Below are 23,346 nucleotides of genomic sequence, written 5' to 3' on the forward strand. Positions count from 1 at the left end.
GTGCATGCCCTCAAATCCTTTTGTTTCCTGGATTTGGAGTACCTGGTGCGGCTGTGCAGACCTTTCTGGCTGCCTAGGGAGTTCACGGCTGTTATTATCACAGCTGTGTACATTCCACCGCAGGCTGATACTGACCTGCCTCTAAAGGAACTGTACGAAACCATCAACACTCTGGAGACTGCACATCCAGAGCCTGCCTTCATCGTCACTGCTGACTTTTAATAGAGTGTCATTGTCTAAAGTTTCTCCAGTGTTTTGTAACACATCCAGGTGAGCGCAAGGGAAGATAGCATACTCAACCACTGCTACTCTCCATTTCACAGCGCTTACAAAGTGCTGCTCTGTCTGCCATTTGGAAAGTCAGATCACTCCTCCATCTTGCTGCTGCCCAGGTACAGGCAGAAGCTGAAACAAGAGGCAGTCGTAATTAAAACCGTCCACTGCAGGTCCAACCAATCGGCCTCCATGCTACAGGACCACTTTGAAAACATCAACTGAAATGTCTTTCATGGTGAGGATGTCTCCGAGTTCACGGAAGGGGTCACGAGTTTCATCCAGAAGCGCATCAAGGACGTTGTCCCTTAGAAATTGGTCAGGGTCTATCCAAACCAGAAACCCTGGATCAACAGTTCCATGCGAGAAGTACTTTTCACATGACACAAGAGCTTACGTTGTTGATGACCAACAGGAACTCAAGAAATGCAGCTATGATCTGCGCAAAGTCATCAAGGCAGTGAAACAACAATACAGACACAGCTGTCCACCAACCTGCGTTGAGGGTCAGGAGTGAAGGAGCCCACTCTTACCACCTGTCAACAATCTGACAGGAAGTCCAAGACCCAGCTACACAAGGCAGGGTGAAGGCCAAGGTCTCTGAGCTTTTTGTCGAGCCTGGAGGGAATTATGATATTGAATGCTGAACTTTAGTCCAAGAACAGCATTCTCACATAAGCATCCTTCTTCTCCAGATGTGTAAGGACAGTGTGTAGAGCTGTGGCTATTGCGTCATCGGTCGGTTGGTTGCATCGGTAGGCGAGCTGTAGGGGGTCCAGACACAGCTGTCCACCAACAATCTCCCGCAGCTCATGGCAAGATCTGCACACTATTGCAGACTTCAAAGCTAAATGCAGTGGTGTTTCCAACATGGCTGCCTCTCTCCCAGATGAGCTAAATCTTTTTTATGCTCAGTTTGATGTTGCCAACACTGAGCCCCTGAGGAGAGCCGCCGAAGTGGCCTGCACCTTGGTCATCTCTGAGGCTGAAGTTCACAGGTATTTCCAACGAGTGGACAGTCGCAAGGCTACAGGACCAGACTACATCCCAGGGCAGGTACTGAGTGTGTGTGGCACAACTGGCAGGTGTGTTTATAGACATTTTTAATCTCTCCCTTGCCTAGTGTAGAGTGCCCTCCTGCTTCAAAACATCCACCATTGTTCCTGTACCTAAAAGGACCAAGGTAACATGTCTGAACGACTGGCATCCTGTCGCACTCACTTCAATAATGAGCAAATACTTTGCGAGGTTGGTTAAAGATCATTGGGGACCCGAGTCACCCCAACCACAAGCTGTTCCAGCTGCTACCATCTGGGAAATGCTACCACAGCATAAAAGCCAGGGCCAACAGACTGATTAATTCATGCTGATGCAGTTGTATTTCTATGTTATATTGACTGTCCTGCTGTACTTACTATTTATTACAAATTATTGTAAGTTGCACATTGCACATTTAGAGGCGTAACATAAAGATTTTTAATCCTCATGTATATGAAGGATGTAAGTAGTAAAAGTCAATTCAATTTTTCTGCCTGGGATTTTAACTCAGCCATACAGATGTAATGCCATTTACAGTGAGTGAGTGTTGGCACTGGTGCCGTTGTCTTTTTTGTGAATAGCTTGGGTTGTTGTTGTCTTACCTGCTTGCTCCTGCTTCTCCATTATTCCAACTAAGCTCTCATTTTTGAGTCTCTTAATCATGCAATAATTCTAAGATATAATCAACTTCTGTCCTGTATCGTAAATTTATCACTTTAGATGATCTGCAGTGCAGGATGCCTAATATATAATAAAGCAAATAATTTGCTTTAATAATAAAGCAAAAGTTAATTCTGTCCATAAGTCTAATGAGCTTACAAGCAACCTAAGCCCTTCATTCCTAAATTCTATCTTAATGTATCCACTTCCTTCTTTGAAGGTGAACTTTAAACCAGGTTCTTCATCTCGTTTATCCTAATGTCTTCCTGCTCCATGTCAAATGTTTCATTACACTCTGATGAATTGCTTTGAAAATTTTCTGATGGTAAAGTTGCAATATGAATACAAGATTATGTGTCAAAGTTAATTAATTACCCAGTTTGTGTTTTAACAGTGATCAAGAAATAGTATTAATTCCTTATGCCAGTATAAACTTGAAACATTTCTACTTGTAGGCTTTGACTTTGGAATGCGGCAGAATGGAGATAGAGTGAATCATGTAAATCTTCCACCTTGGGCTCGCAATGATCCCAGACTCTTCATCCTGATTCATCGCCAAGCCTTGGAGTCAGATCATGTTTCACAAACTATTTGCAATTGGATTGATCTGGTGTTTGGGAACAAGCAAAAGGGGAGAGCTGCTGTTTATGCTATCAATGTCTTTCACCCTGCGGTAAGTCTCCATCTTGCTCAGTTCTCATATTCAGCCATCAGGTGCAAAGTGGACAAACCTTTCTGTGAGTAATTCTCTCCATGACCTAGCAATTTTACTGTGCAGAAAATTATTCTGTGCTGTACGTTTTGTGGAGCATGGCACTAAGATCACTTATTATCTGAGTTTTTTAAAAATCCATATAAAATAGAAATGATTCATTGAAAATGTGTGTTTGGTTGGGGGAGATGGGGAGACGCCATCATCCCCTGCTCAGGGAAGTATAAACTCTGTGTTCTCTGTTATTCTAACCAGGCTCTCAAAAATACAATTACCGTAGAATTACTAAGAACATTAGGGATAATTGCTCACAAGGTTCAAGAGCTTATTTGTATTCATAGTTTCATAGCTTTCAGTTTTTAAAAATGAATAGTTTTATTTGTACTGAAAAGCATGTGTGGTAATAAAGAGAAGGAGAGAAGAAATTGAATTAATTGGATATCTTTTTTAAATTGTCAGTTCAAGCCAAATTGATGAAATGGTCTGTTGTACTGTTTGCTTCAGAACAAAATAGAGTTCATAATTTGATTTTGCTGTTATTTCAACAATTGTCTGGCACCTTAATTTATGGGTGACATCTTGGCTGATGTTAAAAACTGTTGTGTGATCACCTTATTGCAATCCACAACTGTTTAAAACAATAGTTCTATAAATCTGGTAATATTGAAGAAGATTAATTAAATCCAACTGTTGAAGGGGAGCTCTCTGTGGGGGGAGAAAAAGAAACTTACTTTGATCTTTTAAAATTTCTCTTTATGGTAGGGGTCCCAATCAGGGGTCTATGGACCCCTCAGTTAATGGTAAAGGTCCATAGCATAATAAAGGTTTGGAACCTCTACTGTGGTCTATTTCCTTTCTTTGCTCTTCCGCTACTGCCTCCAAGCAATTCCTTAACATTGGTCCTCAATACAAGAACAAAAATTTGTTTCAAAGACCTCCTTTAGAAGAGGTGTTCTAAAAATACTTTGTGTTGATTTTCTGTGTGGGATTTTGTTTGGATAGGGTCAGGTTTTGCAATATTTATCTGGTTATTTCTATCCAGCTTCTATTGGTAATTGAAGGTGACTAGTAGCCCTGAATGTTCAACACCTTAGGAAAAATGCCGAATCTTCCTAAGGCATGCCATGAGCAGAAGTACCCATGAAGGATTTTATGTTGTTATAGCCATGAATGTTTATTTTTGTTGTTTGCCTCTCAGTGGAATTTCCATTTATATTCTGACCCATTACATTTTAAAGCTATTTTTTCTCCTCTTCCCTTAATGGGGCAAAAGATACAAAAGCACATAACACCATGCTCGAGGACAGCTGCCATTCTGCTGTTTTAAGACTATTGAACTGTCTCCTGGTATAATAAAATGGACATGACCTTGTAATCTACCTCATTATGGTCTTGCACCGTATTATCTACCTGCACAGCAGTCTCTCTGTAGCACGTTATCCTGCATTCTGATATTGTTTTAACTCGTACCAGCTGAGTACGCTGTTGTAATGAAATAGACAGCATGCAAAACAAGTTTTTCCTTGCAACTCAGTACATGTGACAATAGTAAACTAATGTATCGATAGACTGAGAGGCGAATATGTTAATACAAAATGCCACCCGGTGGCACTATGGGCAGTGCAGTTGTCTAACAGTTCTAGTAATCCAGGTCTGATCCAATCCAATCCCAAGTTCTCTCAGTGTGGAGACCATGGTTTTCCACGATGCTGTTTCCTGAGACATTCCAAAGACACTCGGGCTGTTATGTTAATTGGCTTCCTTAAATCGCCTCTCAGTGGAGGGAGTTGGTGGCAAAATCAGAGAGGTGTTAATGAGTATGTTGAGAGAATAAATTGCAGGGAAGTAGGTAGGGTATTGAGTGTGTACTGAGGGGTCGCCTAGATACACTGGGCCAAATGGTCCCCTTGTTTGTCTAAATGAGAAAAAGGAAACATGTTAAATCAGTTTTATCATAAACTTGCTCCATATTTTGTTGATAGACTTATTTTGGCATGGACGTGTCTGCTGTTGAAGATCCTGTGCAAAGACGAGCCCTGGAGACTATGATCAAAACCTATGGTCAGACACCTCGGCAGATCTTCACAGCCACTCATCCGAGCAAACACGGGCCAAGACTGTCAATGGAGGGGGAGCTGCCTGCAGCTATGGGTCTCCTTGTGCAGTTTGCTTTCAGAGAGAGCAGAGAGCATATCAAAGAAGTCATCTATCCGGTATTTATACAGTCATTATCTGGTATAAGTGGTTCAGCAGTTTACAAATTTAGAGGAAGTTAATTTCCCAGCCAGTTTAGAATCTCTTTGAAGAGGGCCTGATGGCCACTGCTTATCTTGTTTATCAATATTGAATGTTCTTTGTGTGTTCATAAGTAATTTTGGGTGACTTATCAGAATTACAGTTGATTTGTAAAAATAAGACATCTGCAATTGGTGTTTAATTCTTAGAAGTGTCACTTAATTGACTTTCCAAATTAGCTATTTAAATTTATTCACAATAGTGTAGAATCTTCGATTGTAAATCAGTACATTATCAAAGATCTTGAATGCTTTGAACCTGAGTTTGTCTTTCTTTCAAAGCTTATGAAATTTTAATTGTCTATTTAATCATCAATGAAATCAGTTTGTGAGCCTGGTAATTACTTTGCACCTTCTAGTCGTGTGTAAAAATTCTGCTTGGTCAAAAATATTTTGGAGTTGCAATGATCATTTTTTTCCTTTAATATCATATAATCAGAGTCCCTTGTCATGGATTAAAGGACTGAAGTGGGGTGAGTACGTGGGTTCTCCCAGTGCACCAGATCCTGTAATTTGCTTCAGTCAGTTCCATGGAGAGCAATTTGGATCACTACTAGCATTGCCCACCAGAGCTATCTGTGGTCTGTCGAAAAAGTTCTGCCTAATGATGACGTACAGCAAAGAACAAGGTATGTTTTTTTCATCCTTCAGAACGTTTCTCAGAGCTGATAGAACAATTAACCCTCGAACATCAGGCTATTGAACCAGAGGGTATAACTTCACTCAACTTCATTTGCCCCATCACTGAACTGTTCCCACAAAGTATGGACTCACTTTCAAGAACTCTTCATCTCGTGTTCTCAATATTTATTGCTTATTTATTTATTATTCCTTTTTTTTGTATTTGAACAGTTTGTTGTCTTTTGCACACTATTTGGATATGGTCTTTCATTGACTCTATCATGGTTATTGGATTTTTTGAGTATGCCTGCAAGAAAACAAATCTCATCGTTCTATATGGTGGCTCGTATGTAATTTGATAATAAATTTATTTTGAACTTTGATTATCAGCAGGAGGCCACTGGACTCAAGTGGTCTGAACTGATATTTTATTTATTTAGAGAGACAGCACGGTAACAGGCGGCACCGGCTCAATGAGTTCACACCACCCAATTACATCCATGTGACCAATTAACCTCCCAACCCGAACATCTTTAGAATGTGGGCAGAAACCGGAGCATCCGGAGGAAACCTGCATGGTCATGCGGAGGACGTACAAACTACTTACAGAGAATGGTGGGAATTGAGCCCAGGTTGTTGGCACTGTAATAGCTTTATGCTAATCGTTGCATTACCACACCCCCAAAGTTATGCTGCCGCCTTACTTCATCAACACACTCTCCTATTATTTTCATCCGCGTGTTGTCTTATAGGTTTCTCTCCAAAATAACCACTATTGATTCAATTTCTTTACCTTTATGGCATGTGATTATCACTATCATCTATTCCCTGGGTGAGAAGATGGGGATGAACTACTACAATGCTACTGTAGGTACTTCTATAGGATTATTAGGTAAGGAAATCTAGGAATAATTATCAGCAGCTAGAAAGGATGCTGATTGATCATTAATAATTGATAATCAGGATGATGTAACTGCCTTGCATTCTGTGGATGGAATACAGTGCAACAGTAGTGGATGAGATGCCAGTCAAGCAGATTGCTCTGTTCTGGATAGGATTGAACTTCCTGAGAGCTTCTGGGACAACACTTATCCAAACAAGTGGAGAGTAAAGGTCAAAAGTGCTGCAAATACTCGGGAGGTCAAGCAGCATCCGTGGAGACAAAAGCACAGTTATTGTTTCGGAACAATGATATTTCATCTAAGTCTTTGTGTCTCTCCGAAGATGTGGTCTGATGTGTTCAGTATTTTCTAGCATTTTCTCTTTTTAGTTCAGATTTCCAGCATCTGCAATTTTTAAAGAAAATTTGCTCTTGGTTTTGACTTACAGATCTTGCCGAAAGTAAAACCTAAAAGCAAGCCTTCAGCTTACTCTTATAGCCATTTTAGTCATGTGTATTGTCTGGTTACATGTCTGGATATTAACAACAGTCAAATTGTAGTGTGGGTTGTTGGATCCTCTCATTGCTCAGAATGTGGGACAGCCTGTGCCTAAAAGTTATCTAGATCTTGTGTTTGTGGGAATAGAATTTATTGTACAATGCTTATTTCTATTAGAATTTTCTCAATCATCAGCATTCAGAACCAGGTTTATAATCACTGACATATGTCGTGAAATTTGTTTTGTGGCAGCATTCCAGTACAAAACATAAAAACACTATATATTGTAATAAGAAATATATATTAAAAATTTAATTAAATAAGTAGTGCAAGAAGAGAATAAAAGTAGTGAGATAGTCTTCATAGGTTCATTGTCTGTTCAGAAATATGATGATGGAGGGGAAGAAGCTGTTCCTAAAACATTGCGTGTATGTCTTCAGCCTTCTGTACCTCCTCCTTGATGGTAGTAATGAGAAAGGGGTTTGTCCTGGGTGATGGTGGTCCTTAATGATGGATGCCACCTTTTTGAGGCATCACCTTTTAAAGATGTCCTCAATGTTGAGGAGACTAGTGCTCATGATGGAGCTGGCTAAGTGTGCAACCTTCTGCAGCTTTTTCCGATCCTGTGCAGTGGCCCCTCCATTCCAGACGGTCCTGTAACTAGTTAGAAAGCTCTACGTGGTGCATCTGTAGAAATTTGCTAGACGTACCAAATCTCCTCAAACTCTTAACGAAATATAGCGGCAGGCTTGCTGCTTTCATCATTGCATCATTATGCTGGGCTCAGGATCGATATTGACACCCAGGAACTTGAAACTCTTCGCCCTTTCCACTGCTGACCCCCCAATGAGGACTGGTGTATGTTCCACCGACTCTACTTCTGGCCTTATGACAAGAGGAAGGCAGTTATAAAATCACTAGAGGATGGTCAACATCCACAAAACACTTTTACAAATGGCTATTTTACTGTGATTGGTTTTCATGACTCTAGCCTGTGGGAGTTTTCCTCTTGATTTCAGTTTCACTGGGACTCCTTGATGCCGCAATTGGTCAATGGAATCACTTTTATCTTGACATTTTTCCACATTGCTGAATAGATGCTCAATATAATTGTACTGAAACAGTTATTCTTGAGGTTTATCTTCACTATTGGTATAGTGACACTTGAGGGATTCTTCTCTACAGAGTGTATTTTTACATCATCAAGTGATGAAACAAGTTCTCATTTGATCAAAGGGCTTCATTGTTTTAAAAAGTCTTATTGCACCATCACTCAGTGTACTAGATCTAAAGAAAAGAGTTTCAGTCTGCTAATTTTCCTGGCTGTTGTACCCTTCGATTGATGCTTATTTATTTCCATCTAAACTTTAGGTGTTCGAAGCATGCACAATACAGATATCCAGTGGTCAGCCATTTTGAGCTGGGGTTACGCTGATAACATACTAAGACTGAAAAGCAAACAAAGTGAGCCCCCAATCAACTTCATTCAGTGCTCTCCTTTGCACCAGGTATGCAATCTGGTTCTCAACAGAGACCTCAATTTCTTACTACAGATTTATTTTCAATTGCAAGATTTGCAGTATTTTTCTTTACTCATTTTTACCTTTGAATCAACTGTATAACAAAATTAATCAAAGATTAACAAGTCACAAAGTGATTTCCTTTACTGAAGGTTTTTCACCATTTGTTTAAGTAAAGTTCTTCGACAGGGAAGATGCATTTTCTAAAATAAATGTATGCCTAGTTGTAGTCAATCTATAGTTAAGACATCAACACCAATTACTTCTCTTTGTTCAATCTCTTTCTCCTCTACTTGCTGCTCCTTAAAAGCATGCACACATGTGATTAAGCAATCTATGCTAAATATTAAAAATCACTTTCTAGGCTTTGGCTATGATACTGTGGTCGGATTTATGCACCACAGTTTAGTAAGGACTTAAAGGCGTTGGAATAAATGTACAGGAGATTCACTAAAATATTACTTTTTATAGAATTTGGAGAAGTATTAGGCCACATATTGTAGAACCTCAAGTCTGCTACAGCATTTAGTTCTGGCTAATCTGATCATGACTTTGGCTCCACTTTTGTGCCTGTTCTCCATAGACACTGATTTCACAATAAAGCCAAAATCTGACTATATTGAACTTAAATATAGTGGATTCCAGTTAATTGGACCAGCACATTTTGGCCCAATTAAGTGGCTGCCCATTTAGCCAAAGCTTCATGGAAATAATTAAAAAGGTATAACAAAGACAAATTATCATTCAACTGTGTAACTAATAATGTATTTAAATGAAATACAGAACAAATTTGAATACTACCAATACTAGCACAGTACTATAAAACTGTATATGAGTTCCTAATAGTTATTGCTGGAGGAATTCATCCATTGTACAGTGCCATGTTTTTTTTTTACTATAAATGAACAAAATCAGTGCTGACATCCAATGTAGATAATAGCAACACACACAAAATGGTGGAGGAATTCAGCAGGCCAGGCAGTATCTATGGAAATGAGTAAGCAGTTGATGTTTCTTTAATCTTGTGTTAGTGCAGATGATTGCATCCTCCAAATCTTCATTTTTAATGTTGCATTCAAAATAATTGTCATTACCTTCAAATTCTTTGTTGTTGCTAATTTGTTGAAGTAGTGAAACAGCTTCTCTTTCTCACCAACTATCAGTGACAAAAGTCACTCCTTTTTGAACACACATACACACGCAACTGACGTTATTTAAAAACTCTTTCCTTTGAGCATGTTGCATTGTCCAAAGGCCACATAAGCACATGCAAGTGACGCTAGTTAGAAACTGTTTAGCAACAGTCTCCTGTCCCAACTAAGGGGCTTATTGTCCCAAATAAACAAAGGGAATCCCAGCCATTTTCTCGATTAGTTTTTGTTGTCCCAAATAAGTGCTGCCTCGACTAACTGATGGCCCAATTAACAGGAATCCATTGTATATTTATTGTCACACCCTCCACAGCTGCTTGTGATAGAGATTTCTAAAGATTCACAACTTTGCAAGAGAAGAACTGCTTCCTCATGTCTGTCATTAATGACCCCCCCTTTTCTGAAACAACATCTTTCCATTCTAAGTTTCCCCACAAGATGAAACATCCTTGCTGTGTTTGTTTGTCTCCTCAGAACATAAAGTTCAGTAAGATCACTTCTCATAGTTCTGAGTTCCAAATGTCATGGGTTTCATCTGCTCAAATTTTCCTTTGTTCTAGAAATCAGCCTAGTGAGCCTCTTTGAGCTGATTATAATTTAAGTATATCCTTTTGACTACTTCTGCTTACTGAGTCGTACAGAAGTGTTTAAGTGATAGGTTGTAATTGTGCTGAATAATTTGATGAAATATTAAATATAGCTGTTTTGTGGTTTCAACAAAATTATGTATTTCAAAATATGTATTTCAAAAACAAAATTTATTCTGAGCACTAAATACAAGAGGTTCTTCAGATGTTGGAAATCCAGAGTAACACATGGAAAGTGCTGGAGGAATTCGGCAGGTCAGGCAGCATCTGTGGAGAAGAATAAAGCGTCGATGTTTCGGGCTGAGATCCTGGACTGATGAAGAGTTTCAGCCTGCAGTGTCAACTTGTTATTCCTCTCCATAGATGCTGCCTGACCTGCTGAGCTCCTCCATCATTTTGTGTGTTACTCTATATCCTAAGAATGGTGCCATGGCTGCTGATTTAAGCATTAGTCTTATTTTGAATCTGGTTGTAAATTGCCTTGGGCTTCTTTACAGGTTACAAGTTGTGCGTGGGTACCTGAGAGCTGCCAACTATTTACTGGCAGTAAATGTGGAGTAGTTACTGCATACTCAAGCAGATTTACCAGCAAGATGGTATGTGTAAAAGGTGTCATGTGTGCTGTAGCCTCCAGCTCTAGATCTAAGCATTGTCATACTGCATTTATAAATAAATGTGAGTTGAATTTGTAGACTGTATTATCACTATTCTATATCAGCTAACTGGTTAATACCGATGGATATTAGATAGTCAGAAGGACATGATGGACTGTAGGGCTTCTTTCTGTGCTTTATGACTCTATGGCTTTAATACGTTGAGCAACCAAGCAACTGCAGCTTTGAACACTCTGGAATGAAACTTAAACCCACAATAATCTGGCAGTCTGAAAATTGTGGGCTTGAATTCCATTGTGGAAGTGGTGACTTGTGGATAAAAATATGTTGACACCATAATGCTGAGAGACCTAACCCCTATCAAATTTGTTGCCATCTGATGCAGATATTACACTAAATCTCCCATCTCAGGTGGCCATAAACCTTTATTCCTTAGTTAACAAAACTAAACAAATAATTACTATATTGACATGTATAAATAAACTGCCATATTTCCTTTTCTTACAATAATTACACTTCTTGAAATAAATCAGTTGCTGTAAATCTAGTTTGGGGGGATTCTGAGATGACCTGTATCTTTCCAAAGCAAGTCCCTCATTGATGATGTGTGATTTTGCATTTGGGTGATGGTCAGAGTGCATGTTCAAATAGTGGATAAGGTACTGACACTTAACTGTATTTCAATTTTTTTCAGTCTTCAGAAATTGAGGTGGAATCTAAAGTCTACTTGTATGGCCATACTGCAGAAGTAATCAGCTTGTGTGTTTGCAAACCATACAGCATTCTGATCAGTGTCAGCAAGGATGGAACCTGCATTATATGGGATCTGAACAGGTTAAAAGAATATTTATTTGTACAAGGTTGTCTAATAATAACAGGTTATGTGATCATAAATTATTTAATGCAATATGTTCATGAGTAAATGATAAAGAAAATGCTCCAGTGAATTCGTCCAATTATGCTCTACAAGGTATCTTCACTGGGCGTGTCTAGTTCAAGGTTGTCTCAGAAGGCAGATCCCAAGCATCCACAAACTGCAGAGTAGGGACAGGTGTAGGGAAAGGAAGGAAGTGGCGAGAGTGCTCCGTGAGGGATGAGCAAAGAGGGCCTATTCCACCATTTAATGTGTGGCTTGATTCTTAATTTTTCATCCTTCCTCGTTCTCCTACTGCAATCTTCACATGCATGTTCCTCATTTTCACTGTCCTAGCCTAAATGATGTGACCAGGTGCTGTGATGTTATGTAATGGACTCTGACATTTCACCCAATTTGTAAATATTTGTTTGACATCCAGGGACAGGTTACATTTTACATTGCATGATTGCTAATCTTCAAACTTTAAAGTTTTAAATTTGTGTCATAGTTATTTACAGATCCTGATTGCTCACATCTCTCTTTACTTTGCCTTACAGGCTGTGTTATGTTCAGAGTTTAACAGGACATAAAAGTCCAGTGACAGCGGTTTCTACTAGTGAGACAACTGGTGACACTGCAACTGTTTGTGATTCAGGTAAACACAATGGATCTTTATCACTTTTTCTCCATCTATCACTGGAAGTGGGATTTCCTAGTGAATACCCATTTTAATTCTGCTTCACATTCCCATTCTAACATGTCTTTCTATGGCCTCCTCTACTGCCACGATGAGGCCACTCTCAGGTTGGAAAGTTAACACCTCATATTCCATCTGGGGAGCCTCTGACCTGACACATGTACATTGGTTCCCCCCAAAATGGTAATTTCCACCCCCTCCCCTTCTCTCTTTTCCATTCTCCATTCTGACTCCTCTCTTACCCCTCTCCTCACCTGCCCGTCACCTCCCTCTGGTGCCCCTCCTCTTTCCCTTTCTCCCATAGTCCATTCTCCTCTCCTATCTGCTTCCTCCTTCTTCAGCTCTTTATCTTTTCCACATCACCTCCCAGCTTCTTCCTTCATTCCCCTTCCCCCATCCACCCACCTCATCTGGTCACACCCATCATCTGCCTCCTTGTACTCCTTCCCATTCCCCCACCATATTCTGGCTTCTGCTCCCTTCCTTTCCAGTCCTGATGAAAGGTTTTGGACCAAAACATCGACTGTTCATGCCCCCTGCATACAGTTGAAGTCAGAAGTTTACATACACCTTAGCCAAATACATTTAAACTCAGTTTTTCACAATTCCTGACATTTAATCCTAGAAAACGTTCCCTGTCTTAGGTCAGTTAGGATCACTACTTTATTTTAAGAATGTGAAATGTCAGAATAATAATAGAGAGAATGATTTATTTCAGCTTTTATTTCTTTCATCACTTTCCCAGTGGGTTAGAAGTTTACATACACTTCGTTGGTATTTGGTAGCATTGCCTTTAAATTGTTTAACTTGGGTGGAACGTTTTGGGTTGCCTTCCACAAGCTTCTCACAATAAGTTGCTGGAATTTTGTTCCATTCCTCCAGACTGAACTGGTGTAACTGAGTCAGGTTTGTAGGCCTCCTTGCTCGCACACGCTTTTTCAGTTCTGCCCACCAATTTTCTATCGGATTGAGGTCAGGGCTTTGTGATGGCCACTTCAATATCTTGACTTTGTTGTCCTTAAGCAATTTTGTCACAACTTTGGACGTATGCTTGGGGTCATTGTCCATTTGGAAGACCCATTTGTGACCGAGCTTTAACTTCCTGGCTGATGTCTTGAGATGTTGCTTCACTATATCCACATATTTTTCCTCACGATGCCATCTATTTTGTGAAGTGCACCAGTCCCTCCTGCAGCAAAGTGCCCCCACAACATGATTCTGCCACCCCCATGCTTCACGGTTGGGATGATGTTCTTCGGCTTGCAAGCCTCACCCTTTTTCCTCCAAACAGAATGATGGTCATTATGGCCAAACAGTTCATTTTTTGTTTCATCGGACCAGAGGACATTTCTCCAAAAAGTAAGGTCTTTGTCCCCATGTGCATTTGCAAACTGTAGTCTGGCTTTTTTTTTAATGGCGGTTTTGGAGCAGTGGCTTCTTCCTTGCTGAGCAGCCTTTCAGGTTATGTCGATATAGGACTCGTTTTACTGTAGATATAGATACTTGTCTACCTGTTTCCTCCAGCATCTTCACAAGGTCCTTTGCTGTTTTTCTGGGATTGATTTGCACTTTTCGCTGCAAAGTACGTTCATCTCTTGGAGACAGAATGCATCTCCTTCCTGAGCGGTATGACGGCTGCGTGGTCTCATGGTGTTTATACTTGCGTACTATTGTTTGTACAGATGAACGTGGTACCTTCAGGCATTTGGAAATTGCTCCCAAGGATGAACCAGACTCATGGAGGTCCACATTTTTTTTTCCTGAGATCTTGGCTGATTTCTTTTGGTTTTGTTTGTAAACTTCTGACCCACTGGAACTGTGATATAGTCAATTAAAAGTGAAATAATCTGTCTGTAAACAATTGTTGGAAGAATTACTTGTGTCATGCACAAAGTAGGTGTCCTCAACGTCTTGTCAAAACTATAGTTTGCTAATATGAAATCTGTGGAGTGGTTAAACAATGAGTTTTAATGACTTCAACCTAAGTGTATGTAAACTTCTGACTTCAACTGTACATACTACCTGACCTGCTGAGTTCCTCCAGCACTTTGGCTATGGCTCTGGATCTTTAGCTGTTTGCTTTACTGTTTTTGATGGGGTTGTTACATGGCCTTCCAGGTTACTATCAGTCCCAATGCTTAATTTCCCAGAGGTTGTAGACATCATACAGATACAACCCTGCATTTGATCCCTTATCCCACAACTTTTTTTTTACCCCAGTGACTTGCAAGCTGATACAACAAGCATGTCTAGGCCAAAATTAGTGAAGTCATAACTTTGGGATGGCGCATTAGGATAGATTACCTGAAACTTTCAGATTATGAGAACACTCAGTCCTCTTTTATTGTCATTTAGAAATGCATACATGCATTTAGAAATGATACAATGTTCCTCCAGAGTGATATCACAGAAAACAGGACAAAGCAAAGACTAACACTGACAGAACCATATAATTATAACATATGGTTAGTTACAGCAGTGCAAAACAATACCATAATTTGATAAAGAACAGACCATGGGCACGGTAAAAAAAAAGTCTCAAGTCCTGATTGACTCCCGAGTCCCTGGTAGCAGGCAGCAAGAGGGAGAAACTCCCTGCCGTAAACCTCCAAGGCACCGACAACTGCCGATGCTTTGGAAGCAGCCAACCACAGCCAACACTGAGTCCGTCCATCTGAAAACTTCGAGCCTCCGATACAGCCTCCCGAGTGCCATCCCCTGCCGAGCACCTTCAACCTAGCCCCAGCCGCCGAAACAAGCAAAGCCAAGGATTCGGGACCTTCTGCTCCTGAGATTCCGGTTACCATGCAGTTGCAGCGGCAGCGAAGCGAGCATTTCAGAAGTTTTCCAGATGTTCCTCCATACTCTTACGTCTGTCCCCATCAAATCAGAATTGTGCACGGTACCCTACTTGACACATAACAGATATCATTCACCGGAGAGACCACGCGCGCTGTGTTGTGCCACCATATTCTCCTCCTTGCTGTGAAAATGAAGATAGAAAGAAAATAAATAAATTATTCTTAAAAATTTGGAAGAACTAAAGTGCAGTTTAATAAAACTGGGGAAGAAACATTAACTTAACATGAGCAACAAGTACAAAATGCTGGAGAAACTTGATAGATCAGGTAGCATCTATAGAAGGGAGTAAACAGTCAACATTTCAGGCTGAGACCCTTCATCGGGAATGAAAAGGATGAGGCAGAAGCCAGAATAAGAAAGTGGGGTGGGGGAAGGAGTGCAAGCTGATTGAAACACCAGTTTAGAAATTATTCCATGTCAGGAAAGGTACTTGAAACTAGTAATTGTTAGGGATGGACAGCACATAAACCTGTAATATTGTAAGCATCCTGTGCAGTGGATTAGTTCTTGCACAACTAAACATTCTCAAAGGTTTTCCTCCTCCAGCTGGCAAGGTGCTAGTTAGGAACACAAAGACTGAAATCATGAATGGAAGGGATGTGGTGATGAAGTTGGGGAAATGCTGGAGCTTCACTCTGTAGTTTAGAAATCTTGATCAGCTCAGGAAGGAAGGTGTAGTGATGTGTCAAGTTCAGCATTTAATGGTGGAGCCTTTAAGGAGGTTCACAGCAAGTTGGAGTGCTGGGACTACTGGGTAGATCCATCTGCTAGTCTCCAGGACCCAGACTGATCCCCTTTGTGTTCCAATAAACAGCCATCATGAAGACCTTCTGTACGAGTAGACTGCTCCATTCACAGGGCACATCTGAGCAAGGGAAGTTTAAGCTAGTGGCATCTTTGAGTAATCTTTGAATGTTGCAGCATATCCTCCTGTCTCATAACACATTCAGAATCTGTAATTTGGTGACCTTTGGACGATAAGATCTAGTGCAGGGGTCCCCAACCTTTTTTGCACTGCGGACCGGTTTAATATTGACAATCCGGGGGAGGGGGTGCAAGTAGGGTTAAACTCACCTCAACATGTCTTTTACAGTTAGAGTTGCCAACTTTCTCACTCCCAAATAAGGGACAAAAGTAGCAGTCAAATCCTGACAAAGGGTCCTGGGCCGAAATGTTGACTGTACCTCTTCCTATAGATGCTGCCTGGCCTGCTGCGTTCACCAGCATTTTTTGTGTGTGTTGACGAGACACTTGTGTTTACCCTGAGTAGACTACCATGACCATGAAGCCTTGCGTGGGCTCATGTGCACATGCGTGACGTTCGCATATGTGACATGGGCATGCGCATACGTGCCGATTTTTTTTTCCCCAAAAATCGGTTTTGGCTTAATCTTCCCGACTACACTGTACATACATTATTTCTACTTTATATAGGCTGTGTATTTATCATATTAATGCTTTTACTATATGTTAGAATTATTTTAGGTTTTATGTGTTATTTGGTATGATTTGGTAGGTTATTTTTTGGGTCTGGGAACGCTCAAAAATTTTTTCCATATAAATTAATGGTAATTGCTTCTTTACTTTACGCCATTTCGGCACGAAAGGTTTCGTAGGAATGCTCTACCTTAGTGGGGGAAATACGGGGCAAGGGCGGTCCCGTATGGGACAAACAAATTTAGCCCAATATACGGGATGTCCCGGCAACTACAGGACAGTTGGCAACCCTATGTTCAAGTTCAACAGTGCGTGACAGAGAATGAGGAAAGGTGCAGCTGACTCGTATCGTTTCCTCATGGCCCGGTAGCACATGCTTTGCGGCCCGGTACTGGTCCGCGGCCCGGTGGTGGGGGACCGCTGATCTAGTGTTTAGGGAATTATGGCTCCACACAACAGAACTTCCTGGCTATTTTCTCCCAGTCCCCACTTAGCTCTTACAGTATGTGTTTAAGACAAGCAGTTTATCCACTATAATATGGATTATCTGGAAGAATGACTTAATTGTGTATTTTTTTTGTTCCTTAGTTGGTGGTGGCAGTGATCTGAGACTGTGGACAGTAAATGGAGATCTCAGCGGCCATGTGCACTGTCGAGAGATAATTTGCTCTGTAGCTTTTTCCAATCAGCCTGAAGGTGTATCTGTCAATGTGATTGCCGGAGGGCTAGAAAATGGCATAGTAAGGTCAGTAATATATCACTATAATTGAGTTACAGTTGTTTATAATGCTTATCATCTCTACCAGGAAATTAGGCACAAATATGCAATGAAACCTCTGTTAAAGATTGAAAATACTGTCAATTCATTTATTTGTAATTAATTGTATTAAAATAAAGAATATTTGTAATAGAGGGTTGAAGTAAAAATGTAGGTAAGTTTTGCTGAGGCTTTAGTATGAACACTTTTGAAGTACTTATAAACAATTTTAGTTTCCATTGTAAAGGATATACTTTCAAAGTGGTGTAGCATAGACTAATTCTGAAATTAGGGGGTAATTTCTTGAGGAGATTTGATGTTTGCCCAATACTCACTGGAGTTTAAGAGAATGAAGGATGATTTTATTAACACAAATAATTCAGTGAACTACTAGCAGAGTCAATCCTGATGGGCTATTTCTAACTGGTGGCATAGTAGTTAGCATAATATTTTACAGCACCAGCGATTAGGGTTCAATTCCCACCTCTATCTGTAAGGAGTTTGTACATTCTCCCCATGACATTATGGACTTCCTCCAAGTGCTCTAATCTCCTCCCACGTTCCAAAGACCTATGGGTTAGCAAGTTGTGGACATGCTTTGTTGGTGCCACAAGCATGGCAACACTTGCGAGCTGCCCCGAGCACAATCCTTGGACTGTGTTGGTCATTGACACAAATGTCACATTTCACTATGTTGCAATGAACATGTGACAAATAAAGCTAATCTTTAAAAAGCAAGAGAGAGATTCTCAGAATAGGGGAATCAACTATATAGGACTTAGATGAGGAGAACTATTTTAACACACAGTTATAATACCAACATTTGTCTTCTGATTTGTGGCCCATTTGCACTCCTGGGTACTAGTTTTTCCAAGGGGAGAAGAGCTGATCAAAGATTTAACTTTGCCAGGTTTAAGCTTCACTGAATGATCTGATTGTAATCGCTTCTCATAGCCTCATCCTGCTTGAGTAGATTTTTTACATAAGGATCTTGTCTGAAGCACTGTTATTTTGAATAACTCCACCGATGTCATAAGGAGACATGGAGCCCAGTGTCTTTTAGAAATTGAGAAAATGTTACCGTCAAATCCACCCTCCAGCACTAGATTTGTGGACCTGCAGGTCACACTGCTCTTCAGGTGCATAATCCAAGCATTGTTTACATATGATGAAGATTTCTGTGTCTACCACTGTATGGTTAATGAATTACAGATTCCTACCAATTTTTGGGTAAAAATATTTTCCTTATCTTCAAGTTCAAGTTTATTGTCATCTGACTGTGTGTATATATATATATATATATATATATATATATATATATATATATGTGTGTGTGTCCCCCGCTTTTCGAACGTTCGCTTTACGAAACCTGTTACGAAAGACCTACATTAGTACCCTGTTTTCGCTTTCAGAAGGTGTTTTCACTGTTACGGGGAAAAAAAAGCAGCGCGCGATAAAAAAATCAGCGCGCGATAAAAGGCAGCGCGCACCCCGAGCAGCCGCTCTCCCCCAGATTTGGAACTGCATTCTCACCGGCATTGGTTAAACACATGCCTATGAGCAGTCGTTTGCAAGATGAGTTCTATGGTATCGGAAAAGCCTAAAAGAGCTCGTAAGGCTGTTACACTTAGCGTAAAGCTAGACATAATTAAGCGTTTCGATCGTGGTGAACAAAGTAAGGACAAAGTGAGTTTGGTTTGTGGAAGCTGACGAACATGATGTTGAAGAGGTTTTGGCATCCCATGACCAAGATCTGACAGATGAAGAGCTGATGCAATTGGAAAAAAAAAGGATAACAATCGAAACCGAATGAGTAATGATAAAGTACGACTTTAATTTCGGTTTAGGGGATATTTGCAATATGGTTTGAGTCCTTACAAAGAACTGTATGATAGAAAAATGCGCGAGGCTCAGCAGTCAAACAAGCCTTCCACATCAGCCACAGCAGACGACGAACCTCGACCTTCGACATCAAGGCGGGCAGAGATAGAAGATGACCTGTCTGCCCTAATGGAAACAGACGATGATGAGATGACACCCCAATGTCCCACCACCCCAACCCCCAGGCCACGGACAGATACCAATTCACCGAGAATGCAACGGTAGCCGGGAGGCACACAGCACATCTTTAAGAAAAAAGCCGAAATAAACATGCTAATTAATTAGGTGCCGCCAACACGTAATTGTCGGCCCAGATCAGAGACGATGCAATCGGCAATCGCCTCTAATCTGCGCCAACATTTACGTGCCGGGCAGCACCTAATTAATTAGCATGTTTATTTCGGCTTTTTTCTTAAAGATGTGTTGGGTGCCTCCCGGCTACCGCTGCACCCCTGCATGCTTCGCGGCAATGTATCACTCGGCGGCCTGGAGGGTGAGGGCCACTGCAACACCCACACTCCGACTCAGCCTAATACACCATCATCAATGTGCTCGGCGCTGTCTTTCCGATTCCGGTAAGTGACACTACACTGTACATACATTACTTCTACTTTATATAGACTGTGTATTTTTACATATTATTTGGTATGATTTGGCAGCTTCATAGCTTAAAGGTTACTGGAAAGCACTTGCGCCGTGTTTTTGCCGAGAGTGCTTGCGTGAGATTTTCTGCCGACGGCGCTTGCTTGAGATTTTCGCTACGGAGAAGTGCGGTAATGATTGTGGAAAAGTATTTCTACTTTGTATAGGCTGTGTATTTATCATATCATTCCTGCTTTTACTATATGTTACTGCTATTTTAGGCTTTATGTGTTTGGCATGATTTGGTAGGTTATTTTTGGGTCTGCGAACATTCACAAAATTTTCCCATATAAATAAATGGTAATTGCTTCTTCGCTTTACGACATTTCGGCTTACGAACCGTTGCATAGGAACGCTTTACCTTTGGATGGCGGGGAAAACCTGTATGTATAAAACCAAATGGAACAATGTTCCTCTAGACCACAGTACCCCCACAAAACAAGTTTCACACACAACACATAAACCAAAATATTCCCATAAGTAAGTTAATAAAATACAATTCAAAATGCATTTATTGTGCAGCACAAGTAAACATTAAACAGTACGGTAAACAGCTCACTTGCCCAGTGACGAGACCTCGGTGGTGGCAGGGTATTCATTAGTCTGACACCCTGAGGGAAGAAGCTGTTACCCAGTCTGGCACTCCTGTTCCTGATGCTGCTGTATCTCTTTCCTGATGGTAGTGGGTCAAAGAGGTTGTGGGATGGGTGGTAGGGATCCTCAATAATGCCTCAACCCCTCATCTGCAAAGCTCCCAGTAAATGACACAAATAGGGGGAGGGAGAACTCAGTGATCCTCTTGACGGCTTTACTATCCCCTATAAGGTCTTGTAGTCCAATGCCTTGCAGCTTCTTTACCACACGATGCAGCCAGACAGGACACTCTCGATGGTGCTCCTGTAGAATTTTGTTATAATGGGGGCAGGAAGCCTTGAATGCCTCAATCTCCTCTGAAAGTGTAGAATCTGCTGTGCTGCCTTGACTGGTGAGGAGATGCTGTGTGTCCAGGTTAGATCGTCTGTTTTGTGCACACCAAGGAACTTCGTGTTCTTCATCCTCTCTACAGCAAAGCCATTGATGCGCACTGGAGAGTGGTCGACCTCTGCCTTCCTGAAGGCACATGTCATCTACTTTGCTTTGAGTCTTCACTCTCCAACTTCCTTCTAATCCTCCAACCACTTGCTTTAGGTCTAAGCCACCTAATTTTTGAAGTCTTTGTCAGGAAAATGGATCATTTTTATTTGCTGTCTCTTGGTCAATAATTTTATTAACAATAATTTCTGTCCTCAATCCCCTCTATTCCGAAGAAGTCAACCGTAGTTTATCCAATCTTTCCTTTCAGCACAGTAGCATAACGGTTAGTGTAATGCTTAATAGTGCCAGCTAAAAGATCAGGGTTCTATTCCTGCCACTGTCTGTAAGGATTTGTATGTTCCCCTCATGATCATGCGTTCTGGTTTCCTCCCACATTCTAGAGACGTATGGGTTAGGGTTAGTAAGTTGTGGGCATGCTATGATGGTGCTGGAAGCATGGTGATACTTGCAGCTGCCGAGCACAATCCTCGCTGATTTGTTTTGGTGCAAACAATGCATTTCAATGTATGTTTTGATGTACATGAGACAAATAAAACTAATCTTTAAACTTTAATCTTTCCAGTACTGGCAATGCCATACCAATTTCCTCTGCACCCTCTCTAGAACAATTGTGTCTTTCTTGTAATGAGGTGACCAGAAGTGTACATGGCATTGAATCTCTGGTCTAACTAGTATTCTGTAGCCTCGTAAAGTATTCCATTAACTTTTTTAGTCAACTTATTGATTTTAATAAGGATTGTGGATGTGAATTCCAAGGTTTCAACTCCATCTCCAAGATACCACTCACTGCTCACCAATTTATTGTACACTCAGTGGCTATTTTATTTGGCAACTATGGAGTGGAACCTGGTGTGGTCTTCTGCAATAGCCCATCCACTTTAAGGTTCAAAGTGTTGTTCATTGAGAGATGCTTTTCTGCACACCACCGTTGTAATGTGTCATTATTTGAGTTACTGTCACCTTCCTGTTAGCTTAAATCAGCTTGGCCATTCTCCTCTGACCTCTCTCATTAACATGGTGTTAACACCCACATAACTGCCACTCACTAGATGTATTTTTTTTTGGTACCATTCTCTGTAAACGTTAGACACTGTTGTGTGTGAAATTCCCAGACCAAAAGTTTCTGAGATGCTCAAACCAGCCCGCCAACAATCATTGCACAGTCAAGGTCATTCCTTCCCTATTCTGATGTTTGGTCTGAACAACAACTGAACCTCTTGACCATATCTGCATGCTTTTATGCATTGAGATGCTGCCACGTGTTTGGCAGATTAATGCAAATATCTAACAAGCAATGTACCAACTATAGCGGCCACTGAGTGTACGTCCCCATCCCTTGACACACCTCCACAAATGCGCTACCTCATACTTCTCTGAATGAAATCACTATTCTTATTCTTCGTTTTTCTGCCCAACTGTCTAGATTGTGCAGTATAAAGTGGTGCTAGATTGTTTGTGAACCCTGTAGAATTTTCTCTTATCTGCATAAATATGACCTAAGGTGTGATCAGATCTTCACATAAGTCCTAAAACTAGATAGAGAGGATCCAACTAAATAAATAACAAGAAAATTATACTTGTGCATTTATTTATTGAGAAAAATGATCCAGTATTACATCTATTTGTTGGAAAAAGTATATGAACCTATGGGTTAATGTGTTCTTCAAATGCTATTTATAGTCAGGTGTTCCAATCAATGAGATGAGATTGGAGGTGTGGGTTGTACAGGTGCCCTGCCCTATAAAAAAGGCACACAATGTCAGATACTGACAGAGCCTGCTCTTCTCAAGAAAGATTGTTTATGTGCACAAAGTCTCATTCAAAACAACTTTCAGAGGACCTTAGAAAAAGAACTGTAGAGATGCACAAAGCTGGAAAAGGCTACAAAAGCATTTCTAAAGACCTGAGTTCATCAGTCCACAGCAAGAGAAATTGACTTCAAATGGAAGAAACTCAGTACTGTTGGTACTCTCTCTAGGAGTGGATGTCCTGTAAAGATCACAACAAGGGCACAACATGCAATGCTGAAGGAGGTGAAATAGAACTCAAGGGTAACAGCAAAAGACCTGCAGAGATCTCTCAAACTTGCTGAAGTCTCTGTTCATATGTCTACTGTAAGAAAAACATTGTACAAGAATGGTGATCATGGAAGGACAACACAGAGGAAACCACTGCTCTCCAAAAAACAACATTGCTGCACGTCCAAGTTTGCAAAAGATCACCTGGCTGTTCCACAACACTTCTGGGACAACGTTCTGTGGACATATGAG

At 40.7% G+C, this 23,346-nt stretch overlaps 1 protein-coding gene across 2 annotated transcripts in view; it reads left to right on the plus strand.

Moving 5' to 3' along the window:
• The window catches only part of lyst (lysosomal trafficking regulator), a 297,915-nt gene that overhangs the window by 269,275 nt on the left and 5,294 nt on the right, over positions 1–23,346 (plus strand). For both annotated transcript variants that reach the window (XM_063039530.1, XM_063039526.1), the window contains 8 exons: positions 2,427–2,644; positions 4,666–4,896; positions 5,417–5,606; positions 8,349–8,485; positions 10,733–10,831; positions 11,544–11,683; positions 12,263–12,360; positions 17,290–17,446. In XM_063039530.1, the coding sequence (XP_062895600.1) occupies positions 2,427–2,644; positions 4,666–4,896; positions 5,417–5,606; positions 8,349–8,485; positions 10,733–10,831; positions 11,544–11,683; positions 12,263–12,360; positions 17,290–17,446 (1,270 nt within the window). The remainder of the gene's footprint in view (positions 1–2,426; positions 2,645–4,665; positions 4,897–5,416; positions 5,607–8,348; positions 8,486–10,732; positions 10,832–11,543; positions 11,684–12,262; positions 12,361–17,289; positions 17,447–23,346) is intronic.

The sequence above is a fragment of the Mobula hypostoma genome, chromosome 2 (genome assembly GCF_963921235.1).
Source record: "Mobula hypostoma chromosome 2, sMobHyp1.1, whole genome shotgun sequence".
In the NCBI taxonomy this organism is placed as follows: domain Eukaryota; kingdom Metazoa; phylum Chordata; class Chondrichthyes; order Myliobatiformes; family Myliobatidae; genus Mobula; species Mobula hypostoma.